This window comes from Chiloscyllium plagiosum, unplaced genomic scaffold (genome assembly GCF_037043375.1).
Source record: "Chiloscyllium plagiosum isolate Xiang-an unplaced genomic scaffold, Cpla_swu_hap1 HiC_scaffold_18, whole genome shotgun sequence".
Classification (NCBI taxonomy): domain Eukaryota; kingdom Metazoa; phylum Chordata; class Chondrichthyes; order Orectolobiformes; family Hemiscylliidae; genus Chiloscyllium; species Chiloscyllium plagiosum.
This window is the reverse complement of record NW_028270156.1, coordinates 14,407,669-14,432,865: the sequence shown is the minus strand read 5'-3', so window position 1 is coordinate 14,432,865 and position 25,197 is coordinate 14,407,669. Positions and strand designations below refer to the sequence as shown.

At 41.4% G+C, this 25,197-nt stretch overlaps 1 protein-coding gene across 3 annotated transcripts in view; it reads left to right on the top strand.

The window, feature by feature from the left end:
* Positions 1-25,197, top strand: part of bbox1 (gamma-butyrobetaine hydroxylase 1) — a 346,924-nt gene that overhangs the window by 219,185 nt on the left and 102,542 nt on the right. For 2 of the 3 annotated variants that reach the window (XR_015760109.1, XM_087996317.1), the window contains exons 7-9: positions 1,414-1,580; positions 4,208-4,352; positions 6,070-6,125. Coding sequence is in view for 2 of the 3 variants with exons in the window: in XM_087996317.1 (XP_087852443.1) it covers positions 1,414-1,580; positions 4,208-4,352; positions 6,070-6,073 (316 nt within the window). In the remaining variant the exon portion in view is untranslated. Of the gene's footprint in view, positions 1-1,413; positions 1,581-4,207; positions 5,585-6,069; positions 6,126-25,197 lie in introns of those variants that run through there. The other variant, XM_087996316.1, reaches the window with a different exon arrangement.

Here is a 25,197-nt window from a genome sequence, read left to right as displayed (position 1 = left end):
TTGCAGGTAGTGGTGTTTCCATCTGACCACCACCTGTGTCCTTGAAGATGGTAGTGGTCACAGGTTTGGAAGATGCTCTCTAAGGAGTCTTGGTGAATTTCTGCAGTGCATCTTGTAAACATTATACACTGATGCAACTGAATGTTGGTGGTGGAGAGAGTGATTGGCACCACAGCCAGAAATAATCAAATGGGTTGCTTTGACCTGGATGGTGTCAAGCTTCTTCACTGTTTTTGGACCTGTACCCATCCACGCAAATGGGGAGTATTCCATCACACTCCTGTAGATGGTGAACATGCTCTGGGGAGTCAAGAGGTAATTCCTGGCTCCTGACTTCTCTTTTAGCTATAGTATTTATGTGGCTAGTCCAATTCAGTTTCTGCTCTATGGTAACTTCTGATTCACCAATGGTAGCACCATTGAATGTTGAGAGGCAATGTTTCTCTCTTGTTAATTATGGTTGTTGCATTGCATTTGTATGGCATGCATTTTCCTTGCTACTTGTCAGCCAAAACCTGGATATTGTTGGGGTCTTGCCGCATTTGGTCATCAACTGTTTCAGTATCTGAGGACTTGCAATTGGTGCTGAATATTCATAGAATCTTAGATTCATAGAATCACTACCCAATCTTTGTAACTCTGCATTTCCTATGGCTAGTCCATCTAGCATGCACATCCCTGGACTCTATGGGACAATTTAGCATGGCCAGTCCACTTAACCTGCACACCTTTGGAGGTGGGAGGAAACCAGAGCACCCAGAGGAAACCCACACAGACGCGGGGAGAATGTGCAAACTCAACACAGTCGCCCAAGGGTGGATTCGAACCTGGGTCCCTGTACAGTCATCAGTGAACATCCCTCTTCTGGACTTATGATGGCAGGAAGCTGAATATGCAGTCAAAGGTGGTTGGGCATGAAGTTGATAAAGTGCAAGGCACAGCAACAGATAAACTAAACATTAAAAGAAAGATTAAATAATCCTGCAAATGCTTAAGAAATCAATTGTGAATTTGCTCTGACAGTAAGAGCCTGAAGCTATAAATAGAAACCATTATGGCCATCAACAAAATAAAATCAAGTTACCATAAAATGAACTTAATATTTATTTTAGAGAGACAGTTTCAATCAAGGATCATGATTCATTCAGCATTATCAATGTATGCTTGAGTCTGAATTTGTCAATAAAGCAACTGTATTTAATTCAATTCATCTAAAAGCTATTCTATACTTTGGCCATTTTGCTTCTGTTTAGTGTGCTGATATCTATTGGCTAATAATTCCATAGTTATGGGCTGAGAACTTATTTCAGAAAGCAAATGCAAGACCAATCCATTTGAAGAGACTTCAGTGCTGCAGTCTAATACTTTTCTCCCTCATCACCAACACTTCTCCCTCTCTTTATTTGTGCATAGTTTGGATCATAAGGGAAAGGTTGTTCAAATCAACTTTAATAACGCTACTCGGGACTCAATCTTTGATGTCCCTGTGGAACTGGTGCATCCTTTCTTTTCTGCTCTCAAGGACTACATGAATCTTATGTACAAGCCGGAAAACCTAATTACCTTCAAGATGGAGGCAGGTGAGTTTACCCACATAGTATCTTTTCTGCTTAATATTTCTGTTTAAAAGTGCTGCCATGTTTAGTGATGAATGATTTACTTCCTGTGTACTGTTCAAAAAGCAATACTATCAAAGACCAGGAGCTTCAAATTATGTACACATTTTAGCTATTTGCATAGATTCAGATATTTAATCATAATTTATAAAAAATATTAGCTCCAGTTTAGTTATGGGGCAAAGTTGAAGAACTGTATTTTTTTGTAAGAGCATGACAGTCAACTTTTTAACACCCAGCCCATTGAAAATGTCACCACCTCATGGTATTGAACTTCACTGACTTTGATCTTGCCCAAGGTTCATACTATTGGCAGAGATTCCAATTGAAAATCAAGGCCCTTTGATATAGTTGGCAGTGTAACGTAAAATCATGAATTTAACAAAAGCATAGGAAAAGGTTTACATGCTATCAGACCAAGTTGGGTGCAGCAGAATAGTCAAAAGATAACAAGATAAGTTATTTTTCTTAAACTACTCTGGTGTACATTGGAGAAAGTGAGTAACCAAACAACGCTGGGCCCTGTAGCACATCCTTGGACCTCTCCCTTGTCAGCCTTTCCTACCCCACCACGTTTTGGAACTCTGTGTTCTTACTACATTCCTCAAACACTGTTCCCTGGAATCACTATTAATGGTGGCTCTCAACCATTGGCCTGAAGTATTGGCTGGCAGACTAATTTCAAATAATAGAAAGGAACCTGCCAATTCAAACATCCGACAGACCAGACTCCCTTCTGAACTTTGCAGAAGTTGTACTGTAGATGCTAGAGATTAGAGTCAAGATTATTCCTGATGACGGGCTTTTGCCCGAAACATCGATTTTCCTGCTCCTCGGGTGCTGCCTGTCATGCTGTGCTTTTCCAGCACCACTCTAATCTTGACTCTAATCTCCAACATCTGCAGTACCCACTTCTGCCAAGTTGATTTTAACCTCATTGTGAATCCTCTTCCAAGGATGCCTACCTTAAAGAAGTTCTCCTCCTCCTTTCTGAACTTATACCTTTGTCAGAGGCTTTGCACTCTCCAAAGCAAATTCCCATTAGTCTGTCCACATGTATTCATTCCAGGGATGGGGTGGGCTGTTTGGTGAATCATCCAGGAATGCAGTGGTATTAGGGAACAGTCTAGCCAGGGGGATACACACAGTTCTCCATAACTAAGAGGCAGCAGGTACATGACAGCAGTAGCCCCTGCAAGTTCCCCTCGAAGACCCATACCATCCTGACTTGGAAAAATATATTACTGTTCCTTTGCTGTTGCTTGGTTCTGCATTTCACTTCCTAACATTACTTTGGGCAATAAATATTGGCCCAGCCTACAACACCAGTATCCCTTGTATGAAAGAAATAAAAATCATGAAGTGCTTTCCGAAGAACCTGTCATCCATTTTCCTTATATTAACTCTGGTTCTTTTGCCAATCACTTTAAATCGATGCGTGTTGTTTATTCACCCATGCACCCAATAGAAACAGTTTCTTTATACATATGATTTTAAACAGATTTATCAAATCTCCTTTTAACATTCTCTTCTCCAGTTCTTCACTTCTTCAGTCTCTCCATGTAAATGAAATTCTCTCAAACTGGAACAATTCCAAAAAAATTCAGTTTTAGTCAGACCAAAGCCCCCACTCAAATAGTTCAAGAAAATAGACTAGACCCTTGATTTTCTCTCATTTAAAAGAAGTGCAAAGTGTTGTGTTCCAGATGTAATTTGAATGGTAAAACACACTTTATTCTAATAGCCAGTTAAAATACAAACAAAAGAAAGAAGAATTAGAATAACTTAAACTCTATTGGAAAACTTAACAGAATAGCAGATTATTTAACTGTTAGACAACAACTGTTCCAGTATAGCAACATCACATAACAACACACTTTGCAAAGACAAATTCAGTAAAATAGATTGTCTGATGTGCAATGTGTCTCCAGTCCAGGAGGAAAGAACAGCAAGGAAAATTCTGACAGAGAGAGAGAGAAAACTCAAACATTTTGCAGTTGCAGGGAGGAACATATGACACATTCAAAACCCCAACTACTGAAAACTAAACTAAAAGCCTAGTTCTGTGGGAGCCTGATTCCACCCATTCATGCTGCTGCTATTGGTCCAACATTTTTTTAAAAGCCCCAAGGCTGCACAAGCTGTTTACTTTATTGTCATAGAACAGGTAGTTTGGCACCTCTGTCTCAACCTCTCTTCATTCAAAAAAGAATAACACCTCTTATAGCCTTAGTATCATCACATGACACACTCTCAGTGCCTTCACATCCTTCCTGAAGTGTGGTGCAAAGAATTGGACATAATTCTCAGTTGAGGTCAAGCTAATGTTTATAGAGATTTAACGTAACTTACTTGCTTTTAATTGTATAACCCTACTTATAAAGCCTAAAATCCTGTGAAATTATTGGAAAAATTAAGGTGGGAGAGATAACATCACGGTGGTGTAAGAGAGAGATAGCCATGAAAAAAAGTGACAAAGAAAATAATCACATGCCGTGGTTGTTTACAGACATTGGTCAATAGTTTATGGAATAGAATCTGCCTCTATAAGGTTGCACTTAAAGAAACATGTCTTCTGTTTTTAATTCCAGGAGACGTACTCACCTTTGATAACTGGAGAATATTACATGGCCGTCAGAACTATATTTCTACCGTTGGTTCTTCACGTCACCTGGAAGGAGCTTATGCAAGCTGGGACGAGGCTATGTCACGACTGCGTTGTTTAGAACAAGCATTGTATGGCAACAAATAGATAATTTAGATATTAAAAAATGGTTGTAATAGAGCAAGCTATTGATCAATAATAGAAAGATGATTTTTAGCATTAAACAGTGAATCCTAAAAGTTTTGACAATGCATGCCTCAGATATTATCATGTGGGAGAAGCAGGATATGTGGGTTAATAGTTATATGAATCTGGGAAAAAGAAATTGTTAGTATTTCAGGGGATCATTTAAGTTAAGCATTTCTGACTTGGAGAGAGGCAGGACTGGGAAACTGATGCTTAGCAGTGTTCCTTCTGTGCCATGTGCCGGTCCATCAAGTGGTGTCCACCTGCTGAATAAATTAGGTTTACTGCAAGTCTGACTCACAAGTAAAGAACTGGTGGCCTCCCACTTAAAAGAAAACCAACAGACAAGCGGCAAGATGACATGATTAATCAGATGGAATTAAAATCCAAAATTCAGCCCTGTCAGTTCTTGGAGCACGAAGCTATGTCAGCAGTTGTGTCCCTCTCACCACTCTCCCTTCCTCTTGCAGCCTCTTTGCTTGGTCCTCGCTCACACCATGTTGTGCTGGAAAAGCTGTTAGGTAGGAGGTCAACTAATGCACAGCAAATATGTGGTCTTACAGACAAAAGTATGGCGTTGTCTTATTTTTGTGTCAACTTTACGCCATAACCTTTGGTACAATCTAAAGTAAAATACCTCTTCACCATATAAAATAGCCACATGCCATGACAAAGATATCTAGATTTTAAAAATATGTGATACAAGCAATGCAATTGGGGTGGCGTGGTGGCTCACTGGTTAGCATTGCTGCCTCACAGCACCAGGGACCCGGGTTCAATTCCAGCCTCGGGCGGCTGTCTGTGTGGAGTTTGCACATTCTGCCTGTGTCTGCTTGGGTTACCTCTGGGTGCTCCGGTTTCCTCCCACAATCGAAAGATGTGCATGTCAGGTGAATTGACCATGCTAAACTGCCCATAGTGTTAGGTACATTAGTCAGGGGTAAATGTAGGGGAATGGGTTACTCTTTGGAGGGTTGGTGAGGACTTGTTGGGCCGAAAGACCTGTTTCCATACTGTAGGGAATCTAATCTAATACAGAATAAAGTATGGCAAATGTGGCAAGTCTAATGAAAAGGTTAAAGGCTTTAACTGGAATAAATATATGAAAATAGTTGAAAAATATTTTATCACAGACAAAAATCATAATCCTACTAATAAAAATATTCTATTTTCCAAACTGTTTGTAGAAATTAAATTTATCATTTGAAAATTCACCAGCTGATTCACGCAAATGAAAAGTTCAATGTACTGGCAATAAATAACTGTCTAAAATGTTATAGACCTTGGAGGTCATTTCCAATGGTACTTTCAAGGTGTTATAGCATCTCCATGGTATCTGAATATGAATTGTCAATTTTGTCCATTTTTAATGCAGCTCATCCTCTTACATCTTGCCCTGGGAGGAGCCACCTCCTAGAGTGTCATTACGAAGCTAATTATGACTTTAATGAGTGCTTGCAATATGTCTACCATACAGAATTCACCTACCAACCCATCAGTACTCTCCAATCCTCAGTTGGTTTCCCTTCAGTTTTCTTGAAAATTGTCCCGATCAGTGCAAGATGAAAAGCTTCAACAAAAGTGTCTTTCTTCAGTAATGTTCAAGGTCTGTACCACAAAATGACTATTTGTTACTGACTGTCTGTCGTTGTATTTCCCCAGATGACCGATCTTGGCAACTTGTGGTATTTGCCACCTCTGCTAACATGTACTACAAGGTAAGGTTTGTGCTGCAACTGCTTGGGGTGAGATAGTGCACTGAAAACCTAGCCCCATCATACCCAGACTCATCACCAATGTGAAAATCTGATTTAACCACTGAATTGCCAAAGTTTACCAAACAAGAAATACACACCAGGTTTTTATCATTAAGAAGAAAATCCTCATTGATTGTAATCAAACAGTTTTAACAAATGGCAAGAAAGAGACGTGAATTGCTAACTTGTAACTATAACTTAAATTCTACCACTTTTACAAATTCTTGTACACATACAGACACACAAAGATTACAAAAATGTTGATGAAGCACTGGTCTGCAAATCCAGGCACTGATGAACTGTTTTCCTTCTGTTCCCTTCTGACTCTTTAAGGACATGGAGTTGTGGATATGCAAATTTCCCACTCTTTCATTCATTGGTTGAAAATTTGCCCTTTCAGTGTCTTGCAAGGTGTTTTTTCTTCTTTTCCTGTCAAAGAGGGCACTTGCACACTGAGAGAATAGCTACCTGCTCAGAATTTTCTTTAACTTCTCCATATAGTCAAGGGAGAGAGAGGGAGATAGATTCTTTCTTCTTCAGAGGCTTGGTGGTTGTGCTGCATTATCCAACCACAAAACTGTCTCCACTTAATCAGGAGCCAGTCGAGATGTTGACACTGTGCTGAGTACTCCTGAATAAGGCAGCATTATGAATGTGGAGAAAGTGAGGTCTGCAGATGCTGGAGATCAAAGTTGAAACTTTATTGCTGGAACAGCACAGCAGGTCAGGCAGCATCCAGGGAACAGGAGATTCGACGTTTCGGGCACAGGCCCTTCTTCAGGAATGAGCAGAGAGTGTTCAGCAGGAGAAGATAAAAGGTAGGGAGGAGGGACTTGGAGGAGGGGAGTTGGAAATGTGATAGGTGGAAAGAGGTCAAGGTGAGGGTGATAGGTCGGAGTAGGATGGAGGCGGAGAGGTCAAGAAGAAGACTGCAGGTCAGGAAGGCGGTGCCGGGCTGGAGGGATCCGGCTGAGACAAGGTGGGGGGAGGGGGGATGAAGAAACTGGTGAAGTCCAAGTTCATCCCCTGCGGTTGGAGGGTTCCCAGTCGGAAGATAAGACGCTCCTCCTCCGACCGTCGGGTTGTTGTGGTTTGGCGGTGGATGAGTCCAATGACCTGCATATCCTCGGTGGAGTGGGAGGGGGAGTTGAAATGCTGTGCCACAGGTTGGTTGGGTTGGTTCGTCCGGGTGGCCCAGAGGTGCTCTCTGAATCGCTCCGCAAGTAGGCGGCCTGTCTCCCCATATTGGGTTCGTCCGGGTGGCCCAGAGGGATTCCATAGTGGGAATTCTTCAAGACTTACTTGCGGAGCGATTCAGAGAGCACCTCTGGGCCACCCGGACGAACCAACCCAACCAACCTGTGGCACAGCATTTCAACTCCCCCTCCCACTCCACCGAGGATATGCAGGTCATTGGACTCATCCACCGCCAAACCACAACAACCCGACGGTCGGAGGAGGAGCGTCTTATCTTCCGACTGGGAACCCTCCAACCGCAGGGGATGAACTTGGACTTCACCAGTTTCTTCATCCCCCCTCCCCCCACCTTGTCTCAGCCGGATCCCTCCAGCCCGGCACCGCCTTCCTGACCTGCAGTCTTCTTCTTGACCTCTCCGCCTCCATCCTACTCCGACCTATCACCCTCACCTTGACCTCTTTCCACCTATCACATTTCCAACTCCCCTCCTCCAAGTCCCTCCTCCCTACCTTTTATCTTCTCCTGCTGAACACTCTCTGCTCATTCCTGAAGAAGGGCCTGTGCCCGAAACGTCGAATCTCCTGTTCCCTGGATGCTGCCTGACCTGCTGTGCTGTTCCAGCAATAAAGTTTCAGCATTATGAATGTAACTCATTGTAAGTTATAGAGTCATGGAGTTGTACAACATGGAAACAGACCCTTCAGTCCACCTCGTTCATTCTGATCAGATATCCTAAATTAATCTAGTCCCATTTGCCAGCATTTGGCCTCATGTGCTTCTGAAACATTCCTATTCATATAGCCATCCAGGTGCCTTTTAAATGTTGTAATTGTACCAGCCTCCACCACTTGCTCTGGCAGCTCATTCTATACATGCACCATCCTCTGCATGAAAATGTTGCCTTTTAGGTCCCTTTTAAATCTTTCCCCTTTCACCTTAAGCCTATGCCCTGTAATTTTGGACTCCACAGTCTTGGGGAAAAGATCTTGTCTATTTACCCTATCGTGATTTTATAGATCTCTATAAGGTCACCCCTCAGTCTCTGATGCTCCAAGGAAAATTGCCCCAGCCTATTCAGTCTCTCCCTGTAGCTCAAGGCCTCCAATCCTAGCAACATTCTTGTAAATCTTTTCTGAACCCTTTCAAGTTTCACAGCATCCTTGTTATAGCAGGGAGACTAGAATTGTACGCAGTATTCCAATAGTGGCCTAACCAATGTCCTGTACAGCCACGACATGATCTCCCAATTTCTCTACTCAATGCACTGACTAATAAAGGTAAGCATACCAAATGGTTTCTTCACCATCCTATCTACCTGCGACTCTACTTTCAAGGAACTATGAACATGCGCTCCAAGATCTCTTTGTTCAGCAACACTCCCCAGGACCTTACCATTAAGTGTATAAGTCCTGCTAAGATTTGCCTTTCCAAAATGCAGCACCTTGCATTTATCCAAATTAAATTCCATCTGCCAATCCTTGGCCCATTGGCCCATCTGATCAAGACCCCATTGTACTCTAACATAACCTTCTTTGCTCTCCACAACACCTCCACTTTTGGTTTCATATGCAAACTTACTGACTAAATCTCCTGTGTTCAGATCCAAATCATTTATGTAAATGACAAAAAACAGTGGACCCAGCGCTGCTCCTTGTGGCATACCACTGGTCACAGGCCTCCAGTCTGAAAAGCAACCCTCCCCCATCATCCTCTGTCTTTAATCTTTGAGCTAGTTCTGTATCCAAATAGCTAGTTCTCACTCTATTCCTTGCTACTGTTATGATCTAACCTTGCTAACCAGTCTACCGTGAGGAACCTTGTCGAATGCCTTACTGAAATCTATATAGATGACGTCCACTGCTGTGCCCTCATCAATCCTCTTTGATACTTCTTCAAAAAACTCATTTCAGTTAGTGAGACACATACAAACCATTAAATACTCTGTATAGATTTTTTTAAGATTACCTACCATGTAATCCTGTTGATTGGTGTAATATTGCTTTTTTTAACATTATAGCTGTTCAGAGAAGGTTTAATCCACTGACTTCTGTGACGAAGGGACTGCCTAATGAGGTAACAGTGGACAGATTGGGCCATATTCAATGAATGAGAGATGATCTTTCAAGACGTACAAAATTCTGATGGGACTGGCAGAGTGGGGACTGAGAGATGTTTCCCTTTGTGGAAGAGACTAGGACAAGAAGATACTGGAAAAGTTATCCCATTTAAGATGGAGATGAGGAGAATTTTGTTCTTTCAGAGAGTTGCAGGTGTGGAATTAGCTTCCCAGTGAGCAGTGAATATTTTAAAGATAGGGTTAGGCAGATTCTTGATTGACAAGGAAGTCAAAGAGCAAATGAAGTATTTAAGAAAATAGAATTGAGACCACAATTAAATCAGCCATGAACATGTTAAATGGTGGAGCAGACATCGGGCATGCTGCTAAATTGTACATTCCAATTTTTCCAATATACTTCATTTATTACAGAAATCTCAGTGCTAGGCATAAATCTTTTATTGCCCCGATTTAATCATCTCAGTCCCATAGCTGATCATTAAACTATGATTCGACACTTTGTTTCATCCACCATGTGAAATTTAACTCAAGGAACAACCTGCATTTGCAATGAGAATTTGCCTTTATATAACACCTTTAATGAAATGAAACATCCCAAGGTGCTTCATTGGAACATTACAAAATGAGGCAGTAGGCAGAAAAGGGGGATAAAGAGGTCTGTTTTAAGATGGCAGCTGGTGATTAGTGGAGGTCAGCAGGTGTCTGTGTTGGGACCACAACTATTCACATTTTACATTAATGATCAGAACAAAGGAAATTAGATGGCACAAAGATAGTTGGAGGGACAGGTAATGTTGAGGACAGGCTAGGGGAGTGGACAAAGAAGTGGCAGCTGAATACAATGTGGAAAGTGTGAAGTTATGCACATTGATAGAAAGAACAGGGGCATAGACTATTTTCTAAATGGGGAAAGGTTTCAGAAATCTGAATTGCAAAGGGACTTAGGAGTCCAAGTTCAGGATTCTCTTAGGGTTAACATGCAGGATCAGTTAGGAAGGCAAATGTTACCAATCATTTTGTGAGGGCTGCAATACGAGAACAGAGATGTACTGCTGTGGCTGTATAAGACGACATTTGGAATATTGTGAGCAGTTTTGGGCTCTGTATCTAAGGAAGGATGTACTGGTTTTTGAGGAAGTCTAGACAATGTCCACAAGAATGGTCCCGGGATGAAGGGCTTGTCATATGAGAAGCAATTGAGGATTCTGGGTCTGTACTCGACGGAGGATCTGATTGAAACTTACAGAACACTGGGAGACTTAGATAGAGTGGATCTGGAGAAGATGTTGCCACTAGGAGGAGAGACTAGGACCTGAGGACATAGTCTCAGAGTGAAGGGACAATCCTTTAAAACTGAGATGAGAAGGAATTTCTTTAGCCAGAGGATTGAGTGTGTGGAACTCATTGCTACAGAATGCTGTAGAGGCCAAGTCATTGAGAGCTTTTAAGACTAAGTTTTTGATTAGTAAGGGGATCAAAGGTTAGGAAGAGAAGGCAGGAGAATGGGTTTGAGAAACATATCAGCTATAATCAAATGGTGGAGCAGATGTGATAGGCCAAATGGCCTATTTCTATATCTCATGGTCCCATGGCATAACATCAAGGCACATAAGGAAATATTATGTCAGATGACCAAATGTTGAGTTAAACATGTAGGTTTTAAGAAGTGTCTAAAGGAAGAGAGTGAAGTAAAGAGGTGGAGGTGGGAATTCTAAAGCATACAAGTTGGCAATTTCATGAAGGCGCTAAAATCCTTTCATACCCATACGCTCAAATATTAGTTCATTTACTGAACTTAGAAACCAGTGGTAACTCTTATGAATATGAAATCATTATCAAATTGCAAGTATTTAATCCTGAGATCCACAAATATTAAATAGCTTACATTTTCACTAAAACTATGACCTCAATTTACTAACTGTTGATTACATTCTTTACATTGCCTTATCACAATGTGACGTCAATCATGCCCATACATATTTAGCTTTGTACTGTTACTAAAGAATGAAAAATGTATGTTTGTGTTTTGTCTTAAAAAGATAACATGCAGTTAAAGCATTATAGGAAATCTCTGGGATAATGAATCCAGCTTCATTCACTATTTCGATAAGCCATCTTTCGTTATGATAATTAAGCTGAAAGTAGGCGACTAGTTCACCACAGATACACACATTCACCAATTATTTGTCCAAGCAAAATAATGCATGATAAAGTTGGTGCCTGTGGGCTGTGTGCAGGTTAGGGACGAATGAATCAGATTCCAGTCAGACTCTGTTTAATTCCACTCAGTCTCTGTTGACATCCCACTGCGGAACATGAAACACATATATTCACTGAGTCTGCCGTCTTAATTATATTGGTTTATGGAGATCAGTTTGTGTTCAAAGTTGGTCAAACCCTGCCTTCTAATGTTCAACATGATTCATTGTAATAAGGAGTGTCAACTTAGCTCCCACATAAACGAGACCGACAGTTGATTTAGACACATTCCCTGGTTGACCTGCTGAAAGATCAGTCTATTGTACCCATCAACCCCCAGTTTTACATCCCCTTTCAAAACCTATCTTTCTATTATCTATGATATTTCTTGATTTATGAAACTCTTCCCAAATAATACAGTGGATCAAAGCCACCACAGTGTGATGTACAATGGAGTTGACCAAGATGGCGGCAGGGGACAACAATTCAGCCGGAGCTCATCTGCTCCATCCATTTGTTTTTCTTTTCTCTTCCTTTTTTCTCTTTTGTCTTTTTTTCTGAGCATTTTTCTTGCTCCATTTTATAATTTATTTCTAAAATCTGCAATGCTGAACTTTCTACTTCTCTATCTTCTATTGAACTGTAACTGAAGAAGCCTTACCTCGGGACCTTTGTACCTAAGAAGGTGCCTTAGCAGCGACTTGTACCCTTTTCACTATACTCATTTGACAATAAAGCTAATTCAGTTCAATTCAATTCAAGAGGGTGACATTAACATGCCATTTTACATTGCTCAAGCTACTGCAAGAGCATTCTTTAACCTGTATTTATGTAACATCTTCGATGCAAAAGAAATTACATCATAAAAGATATTACAGAGCTACTTAGTGATATTTGGTTGGATGACTGAAAGTTTGGTCAAAGAGATAGATGTTAAAGACCTTCTTAAAATGGGGAAGAGTGACAATGACCAGGTGAATCGAGGAAGGCTTCGCACCTGGGAAACTGAAAATGCAGCCATCAACAGTAGAGCACCAACAAGAAGCATTGCAAATGATACTCCAGCTGTCTTATGAGGAGCAGTGAGACCTATATTTGTTGAAATATAGAAGAATGAGAGGTGGCCTAATTAAAATATACCAAGGCCAGGGGGACTTCACAGAGTTGATGCAGAAAAGTTGTTTCCTCTTGTGAGGAAGGCTGGTACCAGAGGGCATCATCTTAACATAAGGAGTCACACATTCAAAACAGAGATGAGCTGCAATTTCTTCTCCCAGAGGATAGTAAGTCTGTGGAATTATTTACCAGCAAGGGTTGTAGAGGCTGGGTCATTAAGTATATTCAAGGCCAAAATAGATTTTTAGTTAGTTAAAGGAATAAAGGATTATGGGGAAAAGGTAGAAAAGTGGAGTTGAGGATTATCAGACTCAAAGTGCTGAATGACCTACTTCAGCCCTTACAATATTATATTTTTATAAACTATTAGTAAATAGGAATGAAAGTAGGCAAGAGCAAACCCACCAGCTGTGTGATACTGGAGAGGTGATGTGGTGAGTCTTGTCAACGGTTTCAGTCAGATCACGAAAGGCAACGACTGCTAATTTATCATTGATCAAGTTACTGAGGGTGTTGTTTGTGACTTCAATAAGAAAGAGCTGTTTCAATATTAGGACTCCAAGAAAAGGTGAGTAGATATTTGGGAGCTGGTTGAACATTCAAACATTTGGAAAGGAGAAGAAGTTTGGAGATGGAACACAAGTTTGCAAAGCTAGTGAAGTTGAGGACTTTTTTATGATATTAGAAGGCAAATGACATTCTCCACCCCATGTACAATCCCCATAATGGGATTCCATAGTGGGAATTCTTCAAGACCTATTTTCAAATTATTTCAATTGAAAAGTTACCATAATCCAGATTATAGTCTCAGCAGAAAATGCCTGGTTTAGCCAGCGCTGCCCAAATAAATGTTAGTTGATTACAGACCTTAATCTGTGATGCTGAGACAAATAGCAGGAAAAGTCAGAATAGATAAAAATAAACTATTTTCACTGGTTGGGGATTCTATAACTAGGTGGCATGGTCTGAGAATTAGGGCCGACTCATTCAGGCGAGGTGTCAGGAAGCACTTTGACTCACAGAGGGTGCCAGAAGTTTGGATCTCTCTTCAGCAATTGATGCTCAATTGTTGTTAGTTTTAAATCTGACCAAGCAAGTTTTTTTAAATTAAGCACAGGTTTTAAGGGCCAAAGACAGGTAGATGGAGTTAGAACACAGATCAGTCATGATCTAATTGAATAGCGGAATGGGCTTGAGGGGCTGAATGGCCTACTCCTGTTACTATGTTCATAATTTTTCGAAGAAGAAGTGGAAGACAGCACATGTAAAGGAGAGAGGGACAATGCTTGAGAGAGCTGTATTTGCTACATATCCACATTGCTCCTACATATTCTTATGGAGCAGTATCTTGGAGGTTCACTCAGCTGCTTTTGTTTTTAACAGCTTTTTCGAGTAAATTGCATTTTGACATGCTCAGAAAAAGGAGAAAGTGAGGACTGCAGATGCTGGAGATCAGAGCTGAAAATGTGTTGCTGGAAAAGTGCGGCAGGTCAGGCAGCATCCAAGGAGCAAGAGAATCGACGTTTCGGGCATGAGCCCTTCTTCAGGAATGATTCCTGAAGAAGGGCTCATGCCCGAAACATCAATTCTCCTGCTCCTTGGATGCTGCCTGACCTGTTGCGCTTTTCCAGCAACACATTTTCTTGCTCAGAAAAACACAAGTGGCTCTGCAAGTTTACAAAATATGAGATATCTACTATTTGCAGTAGCACAATATTGCCACAAGGTGTCAGTGGTTGAGTGATTCAATTCGTATTTCCAGTCTATGTCTACAAAATGGGGCAAACTTTTAGATTTCAAAAGGACAATGTGCTCCATTATATGATGTTGTACAATGTTGGCTATTATATAAAACAGTGTAACATTTTGACCAACTTGAGCAATTTAATTACACGCGTTAAAAAGTTAGAACATAGAAACATAGAACAGTACAGCACAGGACAGGCCCTTCAGCCCACGATGTTGTGCCGACCACTGATCCTTATGTATGCACCCTCAAATTTCTGTGACCATATGCATGTCCAGTAGTCTCTTAAATGTCCCCAATGACCTTGCTTCCACAACTGCTGCTGGCAACGCATTCCATGCTCTCACAACTCTCTGTGTAAAGAACCCGCCTCTGACATCTCCTCTATACTTTCCTCCAACCAGCTTAAAACTATGAGCCCTCGTGTTAGTCATTTCTGCCCTGGGAAATAGTCTCTGGCTATCAACTCTATCTATACCTCTCATTATTTTGTATACCTCAATTAGGTCCCCTCTCCTCCTCCTTTTCTCCAATGAAAAAAGTCCGAGCTCAGTCAACCACTCTTCATAAGATAAGCCCTCCAGTCCAGGCAGCATCCTGGTAGACCTCCTCTGAACCCTCTCCAAAGCATCCACATCTTTCCTATAATAGGGTGACCAGAACTGGACGCAGTATTCCAAATGCGGTCTAACCAAAGTTTTATAGAGCTGCAACAAGATCTCACGACTCTTAAACTCAATCACCCTGTTAATGAAAGCCAAAACACCATATGCTTTCTTAACAACCCTGTCCACTTGGGTGGCCATTTTAAGGGATCTATGTACCTGCACTCCAAGATCCCTCTGTTCCTCCACACTGCCAAGAATCCTATCCTTAATCCTGTGCTCAGCATTCAAATTCGACCTTCCAAAATCCATCACCTCGCATTTATCCAGGTTGAACTCCATCTGCCACCTCTCAGCCCATCTCTGCATCCTGTCAATGTCCCGCTGCAGCCTACAACAGCCCTCTATACTGTCAATGACACCTCCAACCTTTGTGTCATCTGCAAACTTGCTGACTCATCCTTCAATCCCCTCATCCAAGTCATTAATAAAAATTACAAACAGTAGAGGCCCAAGGACAGAGCCTTGTGGAACACCACTCACCACAGACTTCCAGGCAGAATATTTTCCTTCTACTACCACTCACTGTCTTCTGTTGACCAGCCAATTCTGTATCCAGACAGCTAAGTTCCCCTGTATCCCATTCCTCCTGACCTTCTGAATGAGCCTACCATGGGGAATCTTATCAAATGCCTTGCTGAAGTCCATATACACCACATCCACAGCTCGACCCTCATCAACTTTTCTAGTCACATCCTCAAAGAACTCGATAAGGTTTGTGAGGCATGACCTGCCCCTCACAAAGCCGTGTTGACTGCATTTAATCAAGCCATGCTCTTCCAGATGGTCATAAATCCTATCCTTCAGAATCCTTTCTAACACCTTGCAGCCGACAAACGTGAGACTTACTGGTCTGTAATTGCCGGGGATTTCCCTATTTCCTTTCTTGAAGAGAGGAATTACATTTGCCTCTCTCCAGTCCTCAGGTACGACTCCAGTGGAGAGCGAGGATGCAAAGATCTTCGCAAGTGGCGAAGCAATTGCATTTCTCGTTTCCCCAAGCAACCGAGGACAAATCTGGTCTGGCCCTGGCGACTTATCAATCTTAATGTTTGACAAAATTTTCAGCACATCAGCTTCCTCTATCCATTCCAGCATGCACACCTGCTCTTCAAAGGTTTCATTCACTACAAAGTTTGTTTCTTTCGTAAAGACAGAAGCAATAAACTCATTTAGGGCTTCCCCTACCTCCTCAGACTCTACACACAAATTCCCTATGCTATCCCTGATTGGCCCTACTCTTTCTTTGACCATTCTCTTATTCCTCACACAAGTGTAAAATGCCTTTGTATTCTCCCTAATCCGTTCTGCCAAGCCTTTCTTGTGCCCCCTCCTGGCTCTCCTCAGACCATTTTTGAGCTCCTTCCACGCCTGCCTGTAATCCTCTAGAGCTGAGCTTGACCCTAGCTTCCTCCACCTTATATAAGCTACCTTTTTCCTTTTGACAAGAAGCTCCACCGCTCTCTTCATCCAAGATTCCTTTATCTTACCACTTCTTGCCTGCCTCAGAGGGACATATTTATTCATCACTTGCAACAACTGTCCCTTAAACAGTCTCCACATGCCTATAGTGCCTTTACCATGGAACAATTGCTCCCAATCCATGCTTCCTAACTCATGTCTAATCGCATCATAGTTTCCTGTTCCCCAATTAAATATCCTCCCATTTTGCCTAATCCTCTCCTTCTCCATAGCTATGTAAAATGTGAGGCAGTTGTGATCACTATCACCAAAATGCTCTCCCACCGCAAGATCTGATACCTGCCCCCGGCTCGTTTCCGAGCACCAAGTCTAGAATGGCCTCTCCCCTCGTCGGCCTGTCAACGTACTGAGTTAAGAAACCCTCCTGAACACACCTTACAAAAACAGCTCCATTCAAATCTTCTGCTTGAAGGAGGTTCCAATCAATATTGGGAAAGTTAAAGTCACCCATTACAACAATCCTACTACGTCCACACTTTTCCAAAATCTGCCGACCTATGCTTTCTTCCATCTCTCTGCTGCTATTGGGGGGCCTGTAGTAAACCCCTAACGAGGTGACTGCTCCCTTGCTGCTCCTAATTTCCACCCATACTGACTCGGTAGGCAGATCTTCCTCGACAATGGAAGCTTCTGTAGCTGTGATACTCTCTCTGATTAGTAATGCTACACCCCCTCCTCTTTTTTTCCCCCTCCCTATTCTTTTTAAATGCTCTAAACCCTGGAACATCCAGCAACCATTCCTGCCCCTGAGAAACCCATGTCTCTGTTATGGCCACAACAGCATAGCACCAGGTACTGATCCATGCTCTCAGTTCATCACTTTTATTCCTGATACTCCTTGCGTTAAAACAAACACACTTTAACTGAACCCTTGGTTCCTTCCCAGGAAAATCCTTCCCACTAGCTGGTCTACCTCTTGCTATTGCCTCATCTGCATCAACTCTCACCTCCGGTATATAGCTCAGGTTCCCACCCCCCTGCCATACTAGTTTAAACCCTCTCGAACTACTCGAGCAAACCTTCCACCCAGGACATTGGTCCCCTTCCAGTTCAGATGCAGCCCGTACTTCTTGTACAGGTCCCACCTTCCCCTGTTCTCATTTTTGGCTATCACATTATCATCAAATTATTGAGGTCGTATTCATAACTGATTGGCAATTTTTTTTTGCAGCTTCTCAAAATGTATTTTTTAATTGTACATGCTTTTTTAAAAAATAAATCCAAACAGTTGAAGTATTTGGCCTAATCCCAAACCAGTCCATTGTGCCAGGTAGCAAACTAGTGTTTCAAACTTCCTCTAGATCCCAGTCCAACCAGGTAATCTCCATCCAATATGTATTCCACCCCAGCAAGGCCATGTCCACATGTAACGGTCCCACAAACTGGAATCTCTCTCCTTTTCCTTGATAGTTCTCCCAAGATCCATGACAATCCAGTGCTCTCACATCCTGAAACCCTCTTCTCCCCTACTGACGTTCCCAACACCTGTTCTCTCAGTAAACCACCACCACCTCCAAAGTGTAAGACTTCCTTAATAGTTCACTCTCCCAACACAATTCACTCTCCCAACCCTCAAACCCACATCTCCTTGCACCCCCCTGCACTCAGATCTTCACTCAGGTTGCATTTTTGCCCAATTTAACTGCATACTGGACCATTGCCTCAACCACCTCCTGCTGAAAACTGAATTATTAAACAAAAATGCAAAAGTTTTTTTTTAATAAGGGCAACTCTGCTTTAATTTTCCATTTCACAGGATGTGGGCATCACTAGTTAGGCCAGCAGTTATTACCCATCCCTAAATGCAGAGAGGGCAGTTGAGGGTCAGCCACATTTGCTGCAGATCTGGGGTTCCATGTCAGCCAAACAAGATAAGGGCAGCAGATTGCCTTCACTAACTGGCATTAGATGGGTTTTTAATGACAATCAACATAGTAGCTGTTGGGCTAGCTCTTAATTTCAGATGTGAATTGAAATTTCACCAACTACTATGTTGGGATTTAAACCAGCACCCCCAGAATATTAACTTTAGCTTTTAGATTACTATCTATTGACCTTACCACCACGCTGCCACAGAACCTCTCTTTGTCATAATTAAGGAAGCCATGGGTTGTTTTTTTTTTAAAAATGCCATGTGTAGAATTGTTATTGGGAGAAAGTGAGGACTGCAGACGCTGGAGATCAGAGTTGAAATATGTGGCACTGGAAAAGCACTGCAGGTGCCCGCAGTGACACAGTACCCGCTCTTCCAACAGTCCAGAGAATTCTCATCCTTTACTGTAAATTTCCAAGTTGTTCACCTGCACTGGAGCCAATCAGAGTTGCCCTCAGGCTGATGACCGCTGGCATCCATAACCGGTCACTATTACACAAACCAACAGTAGTTATATTAAATATAAATATCCAAATGTATACATATGTATATATATGCTATCAATACTTTAACAATAGTTTAAGAATTTTTAATAATTGCTAATTAATAATAAGCATTTTTACCAAAATGCTCATCAGCAGCATTTTTCTGGTACTGATTATTCTGGACAACAGCCTTGGTCAATGACTTAGGAACTATTTTGTAACAATCCCACCTCCTTCACTAAGCTTCCACTTACAAATCACAATGGACAATATAGTGGTTGTAAATGGTTATACTCAGTGGATTTTAGACAGATGAGAGGTAATCTCATTGAAACATATAAGATCCTTAAGGTGCTTAACAGGGTAAATGCTGAGAGGATGTGTCGCCTCATGGGAGAATCTAGGACCAGAGGACATAGACTCAGAATAAAAAGGTGCCAATTTAAGACTGAGATGAGAAGGAATTTCTTCTCTCAAAGGGTTGACAGTCTTTGGAATCCTTGCCACAGAGAGCTGTGGGGGCAAAATTCTTGGACATATTTAAGGCTGACATATAGACTCTTGATCAGCAAAGGAGTCAAAGGTTTTGGGCAAAAGGCTGGAAATTGGACATGAGGGATGTTGAATCAACCATGATCCAATTGGATAGCAGAGTAGGGTCAAGGATATGAATGGCCTACTCCTGTTCCTTTATTTATAGTATTATTGTGTTCTTAATATTTTAACTGTAGACTTCCACACATTGCCAGATAGGGAGATGGGATATAATGGTTATGTCACTAAACTGATATGCCAGAATCTCAGGCTGACATTCTGGGGATGTGGGGCCAAATCTTACCCTCAAATTACAATCTGCAATATGATGATCAGCATCAGTGATGATGAACATGAAACCATCATTGATTGTTCTAACAGCCTATATCATAGAATCATAGAGTCATACAACACAGAAACAGACCCTTTGATTCACTAATGCCCTTGAGGGAAGGAAATCTGCCACTCTTACCTGGTCTGACCTACATGTGCCTTTATATGCACTGTGATTGTCTCTAAACTAGCCATTCAAGGGGCATTCAGAATGAGCAACAATTGCTGGCCTGGCCAGTAATGGTAACATCTCATCAAATTATAAAGAAAGCAAACTTCCTCAGAATTTCGTGTTTACATAATTCTGATCTAATTAATAAAATAGACCATGAAATAAAGAAACAGGAGTAGGCTGTTCAGCCCCACGAGCCTGCTCCATCATTCAATAGGATCATGGCTGATCTAACATCCCAGTTAACCTGACATCAGTAGTGGGCAAAATGGTAAACTTCGTTTTAAAAGGTTTAATAGCAGAGCACTTGTAGAACAGTGACAGGTTCGGACAGAGTCAGCATGGATTTATGAAAGGGAGATCATGCTTGACAAATTTTTTGGAATTTTTCCGTAATGTAACTAGTAGAGTTGATAAGGGGGAGCCAGTGGATGTGGGTTTAGTTGGACTTCCAGAAGACTTTTGATAAGATCTCAAAAAGAGATTAGTATAAAATTAAAGCATGCAGGGTGGTGTGTTGAGCTGGATAGAAAGCTGATTGGCAGACAGAAACAAAGAGTAGGAATAAAAGGGTGTTTTTCTGAATGACAGGCAGTGACTAGTGGGGTACTACAGGAATCAGTGCTTGGACCCGGCTATTCACAATATATATTAATGAGTTAGATGAGAGAACTAAATATCTCCAAGCTTGCAGAAGACAAAACGGTGAGTGGGACGGTGAATTGTGAGGAGGATGCAGAGATGCTTCAGTGTGTTTTGGACAAGTTGGGTGAGTCAGCAAATGAATGGCAGATGAAGTATAATGTTGATGAATGTGTTATCTGAATGGTGATAGATTGGGAAAGGGGGAGGCTTGACAAGACTGGGCAAAATTATGCACCAGTTGTTGAAGGTAAGCATGAGGTAAGGAGGCAATTGGCTTTCAAGTACAGGAGCAGGGATATCTTGCTACAACCGTATAGGGCCTTGGTGAGACCACACCTGGAGTATTGGAGAATTGTGTTCAGTTTTGGTCTCCTTATCTGAGGAAGTTAAAAATTACACAACACCAGGTTATAGTCCAACAGGTTTACTTGGGAGTACAAACCTTTGAAGCATTGCTTCTTCGTCAGAAAGCTAGTGGAACAGGAACATAGGACACAGAATTTAGAGCAAAAGATCATAGTGTCATACAACTGATGTGTGCTATAAATTCTGCATCCTGTGATCCTGCCCCACTAGCTACTTGACGAAGGACCAATGCTCCAACACGTCCAAATAAACCTGTTGGACTATAACCTGGTGTTGTGTCATTTTTAACTTTGTCCACCCCAGTCCAACACTGACACCACCACATCATTTTCTGTGGAAGGATGCTCAGGCGATGGTGGGAGGGAATGCAACAAAGGTTTACGAACTGATTCTAGGGATGGCAGGACTGACATATGAAGGGAGACTAGAACAGTTGTGTCTATGATGGAAATTAGGGGAGATCTCATAGAAATCTACAAAATTCTAATAGAACTAGAAAGTTAAATGCAGGAATGACATTCCTGATGGTTGATGAGTCCTGAACCTGGGTGAAAGGATATGGGATTGGCCATTTAAGGATGAGATATGGAGAAATTTATTGGCTGAGAGAGTGGTGAGCCTATGGAATTCTCTACCATACATTCATTTTTTTTAGGAAAGAGTTAGTTCTTAGCCTAAAGGGATCAAAGCTTTTGGGGGAGAAAATGGGAACAGGGTACAGAGTTGAATGATCAGCCATGATTACATTGAGTGATGGAGCAGGTTCGAAGGGCCGAATGGCCTACTCCTGCTCCTAGTTTCTTTTTTTCTATATTTCTACATTATCCTGGAATCCGACTTATTTAAATTAATGTTTCCAGAGCTCACTGGAGCTTTATACTACACACTGTTAATTACATCAAATTTTAAATCAATAGGAGCTCACTCCAAGAAGAAGATATTTCAATATGGTTTGTACATCTCTGCAGTGAGTGGGGGGAAAGAAAATATGGGACAGATTCCAAATGTCTATCATAGCAATATAATCCGTGTGCACTCGCAATTGCAACATTCTGCTGCAGCTAATTCAGCAAATGGTAATAGAATAAACGACTCAAGGACTTCACAGCCTACTAGAGACAATAATTATAGGGAATATTTTCAAGTGTGGTTTTGTACCAAAGCAAGGAGTGGTGCCTTTAAGCCAAATAGGATGTTTTGCCTGAACAAGTATGTAGTTCCCTGAGGAGAAAAAAGCCGCCAGTACTTTTCAGACAAAATTCTTGTCAATTTGACAGCATGTGCTGAAGTTTGCTTACTTCATAATTTCCTTCCACCAAGCTCACAGCGCCACGGTCCCAGGTTCAATTCCAGCCTCGAGCAACTGTCTTTGTGGAGTTTGCACATTCACTCTGTGTCTGCGTGGGTTTCTTCCGGGTGCTCCAGTTTCCTCCCGCAGGTTCAGGTTAGGTTGATTGGCCATGCTAAATTGTGGATTAGCCAGTGTTATAGGAACAATGTGGGATGCTGGGTCTGGCTAGGATGATCTTCAGAGATTCATTGCAGACTCAATGGATTGAATGGCCTCTATCTGTAGGGAGTCCATGGTTCTAAACAAGGAGAAGCCACAGCTCAGAGGGTTAAGGAGAGGGAAGAGGTCACTATTTGGAAAGTCAAGTTGGATGATCATCAATGATCAGGTTGAATGGTGGAGCAAAAGGCTCACTCTTGTTGTTATTTTTTATGTTTCTATGAGTCATGACGAGGGTTTTCAGTGATGAGGAGAGTCAAGCAGCTGGTTCAGGGAATAAAACAGGATCCCGAGTGCTAAAGATATACTCTAAGCAGCAAGTTAAATTTTTTTTCGTAGTTAAAGCTTATTTTCTTTCAAAATTACTTTATTTACCAAAATAGTGACATGGCAACGTAAAACATTTCAATTTGGCGTACGCAATGTTTAAATATTTGTTTCTTTCTAATCAGGAAGTTTCTACAGGTCCTGACCACACATTACTTCCTATGGGAACCAATGTTTCACTTCAAGTTGACTCACTTAAGGTTGTGATTTTAAGGAATGCAACGTTGACTTTAAGTGAGGACTTTACTGTATGAATCTATTGTCAATGATATCTGAACATTGCTATAAAAAGACACATTTTGTCAACTCATCAGGAGACTTTGCAAGAATAACAATTCAAGGGGCAGCACGGTGGCTCAGTGGTAAGCACTGCTGTCTCACAGCACCAGGAACCCAGGTTCAATTCCTGCCTCAGGTGTCTGTCTGTGTGGAGTTTGTACATTCTCCCTGTGTCTGCATTGGTTTCCTCCGGGTGCTCCAATTTCCTCCCACAGTCCAAAGATGTGCAGGTCAGGTGAATTGGCCATGTTAAATTGCCCATAGTGTTAGGTGCATTAGTCAGAGGGAAATGGGTCTGGGTGGGTTACTCTTCGGAGGGTCGGTGTGGACTTGTTGGGCCGAAGGGCCTGTTTCCACACTGTAGGGAATCTAATAAAAAAAAGGGTGGACAGAGGGAATTATGCACATATACAGTGCCAGTTTCAACATAGCAATATAAGTAGCCATGATGTGGAGGTGCCAGTGTTGGACGTGGGTGGACAAAGTCACACAACACCAGGTTATAGTCCAACAGGTTTATTTGAAATCACAAGCTTTCGGAGTGCTGATCCTTCACCAAGACTGAGTCAAACCTGCCTGATTTAAAATTTAGACAAAGCTGGGCAGTTAACTGTCAATTATCGTAGATTCTTCATTCTCATGGCAATGCCTCTCTCAATTGGAGTCCACTTGCAAACCAAGCAGTATTGTCCTCTCATGCAGTATAAGTGTTGTTTTACCCTTAAAATGCTAGTTCTTGTGAATTGTCCTGACGAGGGCAAGATAAAAAGCTATGACAAAACATACTTTTTTCAGCAATATCTTGTGAATTGTCCTGACGAGGGCAAGATAAAAAGCTATGACAAAACATACTTTTTTCAGCAATATCAAGCTGTGTTCTGTTCTGATGATTACATGACTCTCAGGAGTTACTGCCAAATATTAAATGCATTGGAGAATGCTGCTTAAACAGATGCAATGGATTAATACCACTGGAGCCTGCAAATCTATCGGTGACCATTTAATGAACGTTGGATGGAAATGCATTCAATGATAGCCCAACAAGTCTTGGAAGACTGGTTTGTAAATTAATTAATTGTCTCCTTGTTTTGAGGGAACAGCTGGACATTGAGATTATTTTGGAGCCTTTACTCATGTAATTGGACTTCCACCGTTTCTTATTCTGGAATAGTTTGCTGATCTGTGGATATCAATCTCTTCTCTGCCTGCTAATGGTTTTTCCACAGAACTGGCTGTGATTCTCTATATTTTGGACAGTTCTGTAAGTACTCTGTATTGGCCAATGTCGACACCACATTCCTCCATTAAAAATACTCCTGGCTTAATGCCTGTGGTGAAATGAGGCAGTTGTTTCAGAGTGCACTCGCTGACTTACTGGTGAACTTAAATAATCTAAAATAGACTTTACAAAGATGTCCTTAAAAAGGGATAACAGTAGATACACACATACTGTACTTTACTAACAGCACTGAACACATCCCTCATAAATGCTTCGTTAACATTTTCAGTAAACTAACACAAGCAGTCAGGAAACTCTGGCAATGAAAAGTTATAGGAACACATTGTTTATTCTGATGTTTCCTCTTGATATGGAGCATAGATAGGTTTTGCAGGATTAAATGAACTAATTTAAAACTACATTGCATTTGTACGTGATGCAGAAAATGACAGTCCTGGATCATATCTACTGCTTTACTTTCATACAGTGATATTCTAATCAATGGCATGACAAACAGCTCACATCAAGATTCATGTAATACAAGAATCAAAGTGACAACAACAGTTGAAGAAAGTGAGCCTTGATCAGTTGCTAATCATGGAAGTGAAATGAAAATAGTTGCTTGTAAATTCAGAATGTTGTGAAGAAAAAGACGAGTTTTTGAAGGATTTCATCTCATAGGACAGAATCACATGAGTATCAAAGCTCAAGGGAATAAACAATTTGTACCATTTTTCCCTTCGTAATTTGGTATTCTTGCAATTCTGGTCTGATGAGCGCAAGACAAAAATCTTTGACAGTGTGTT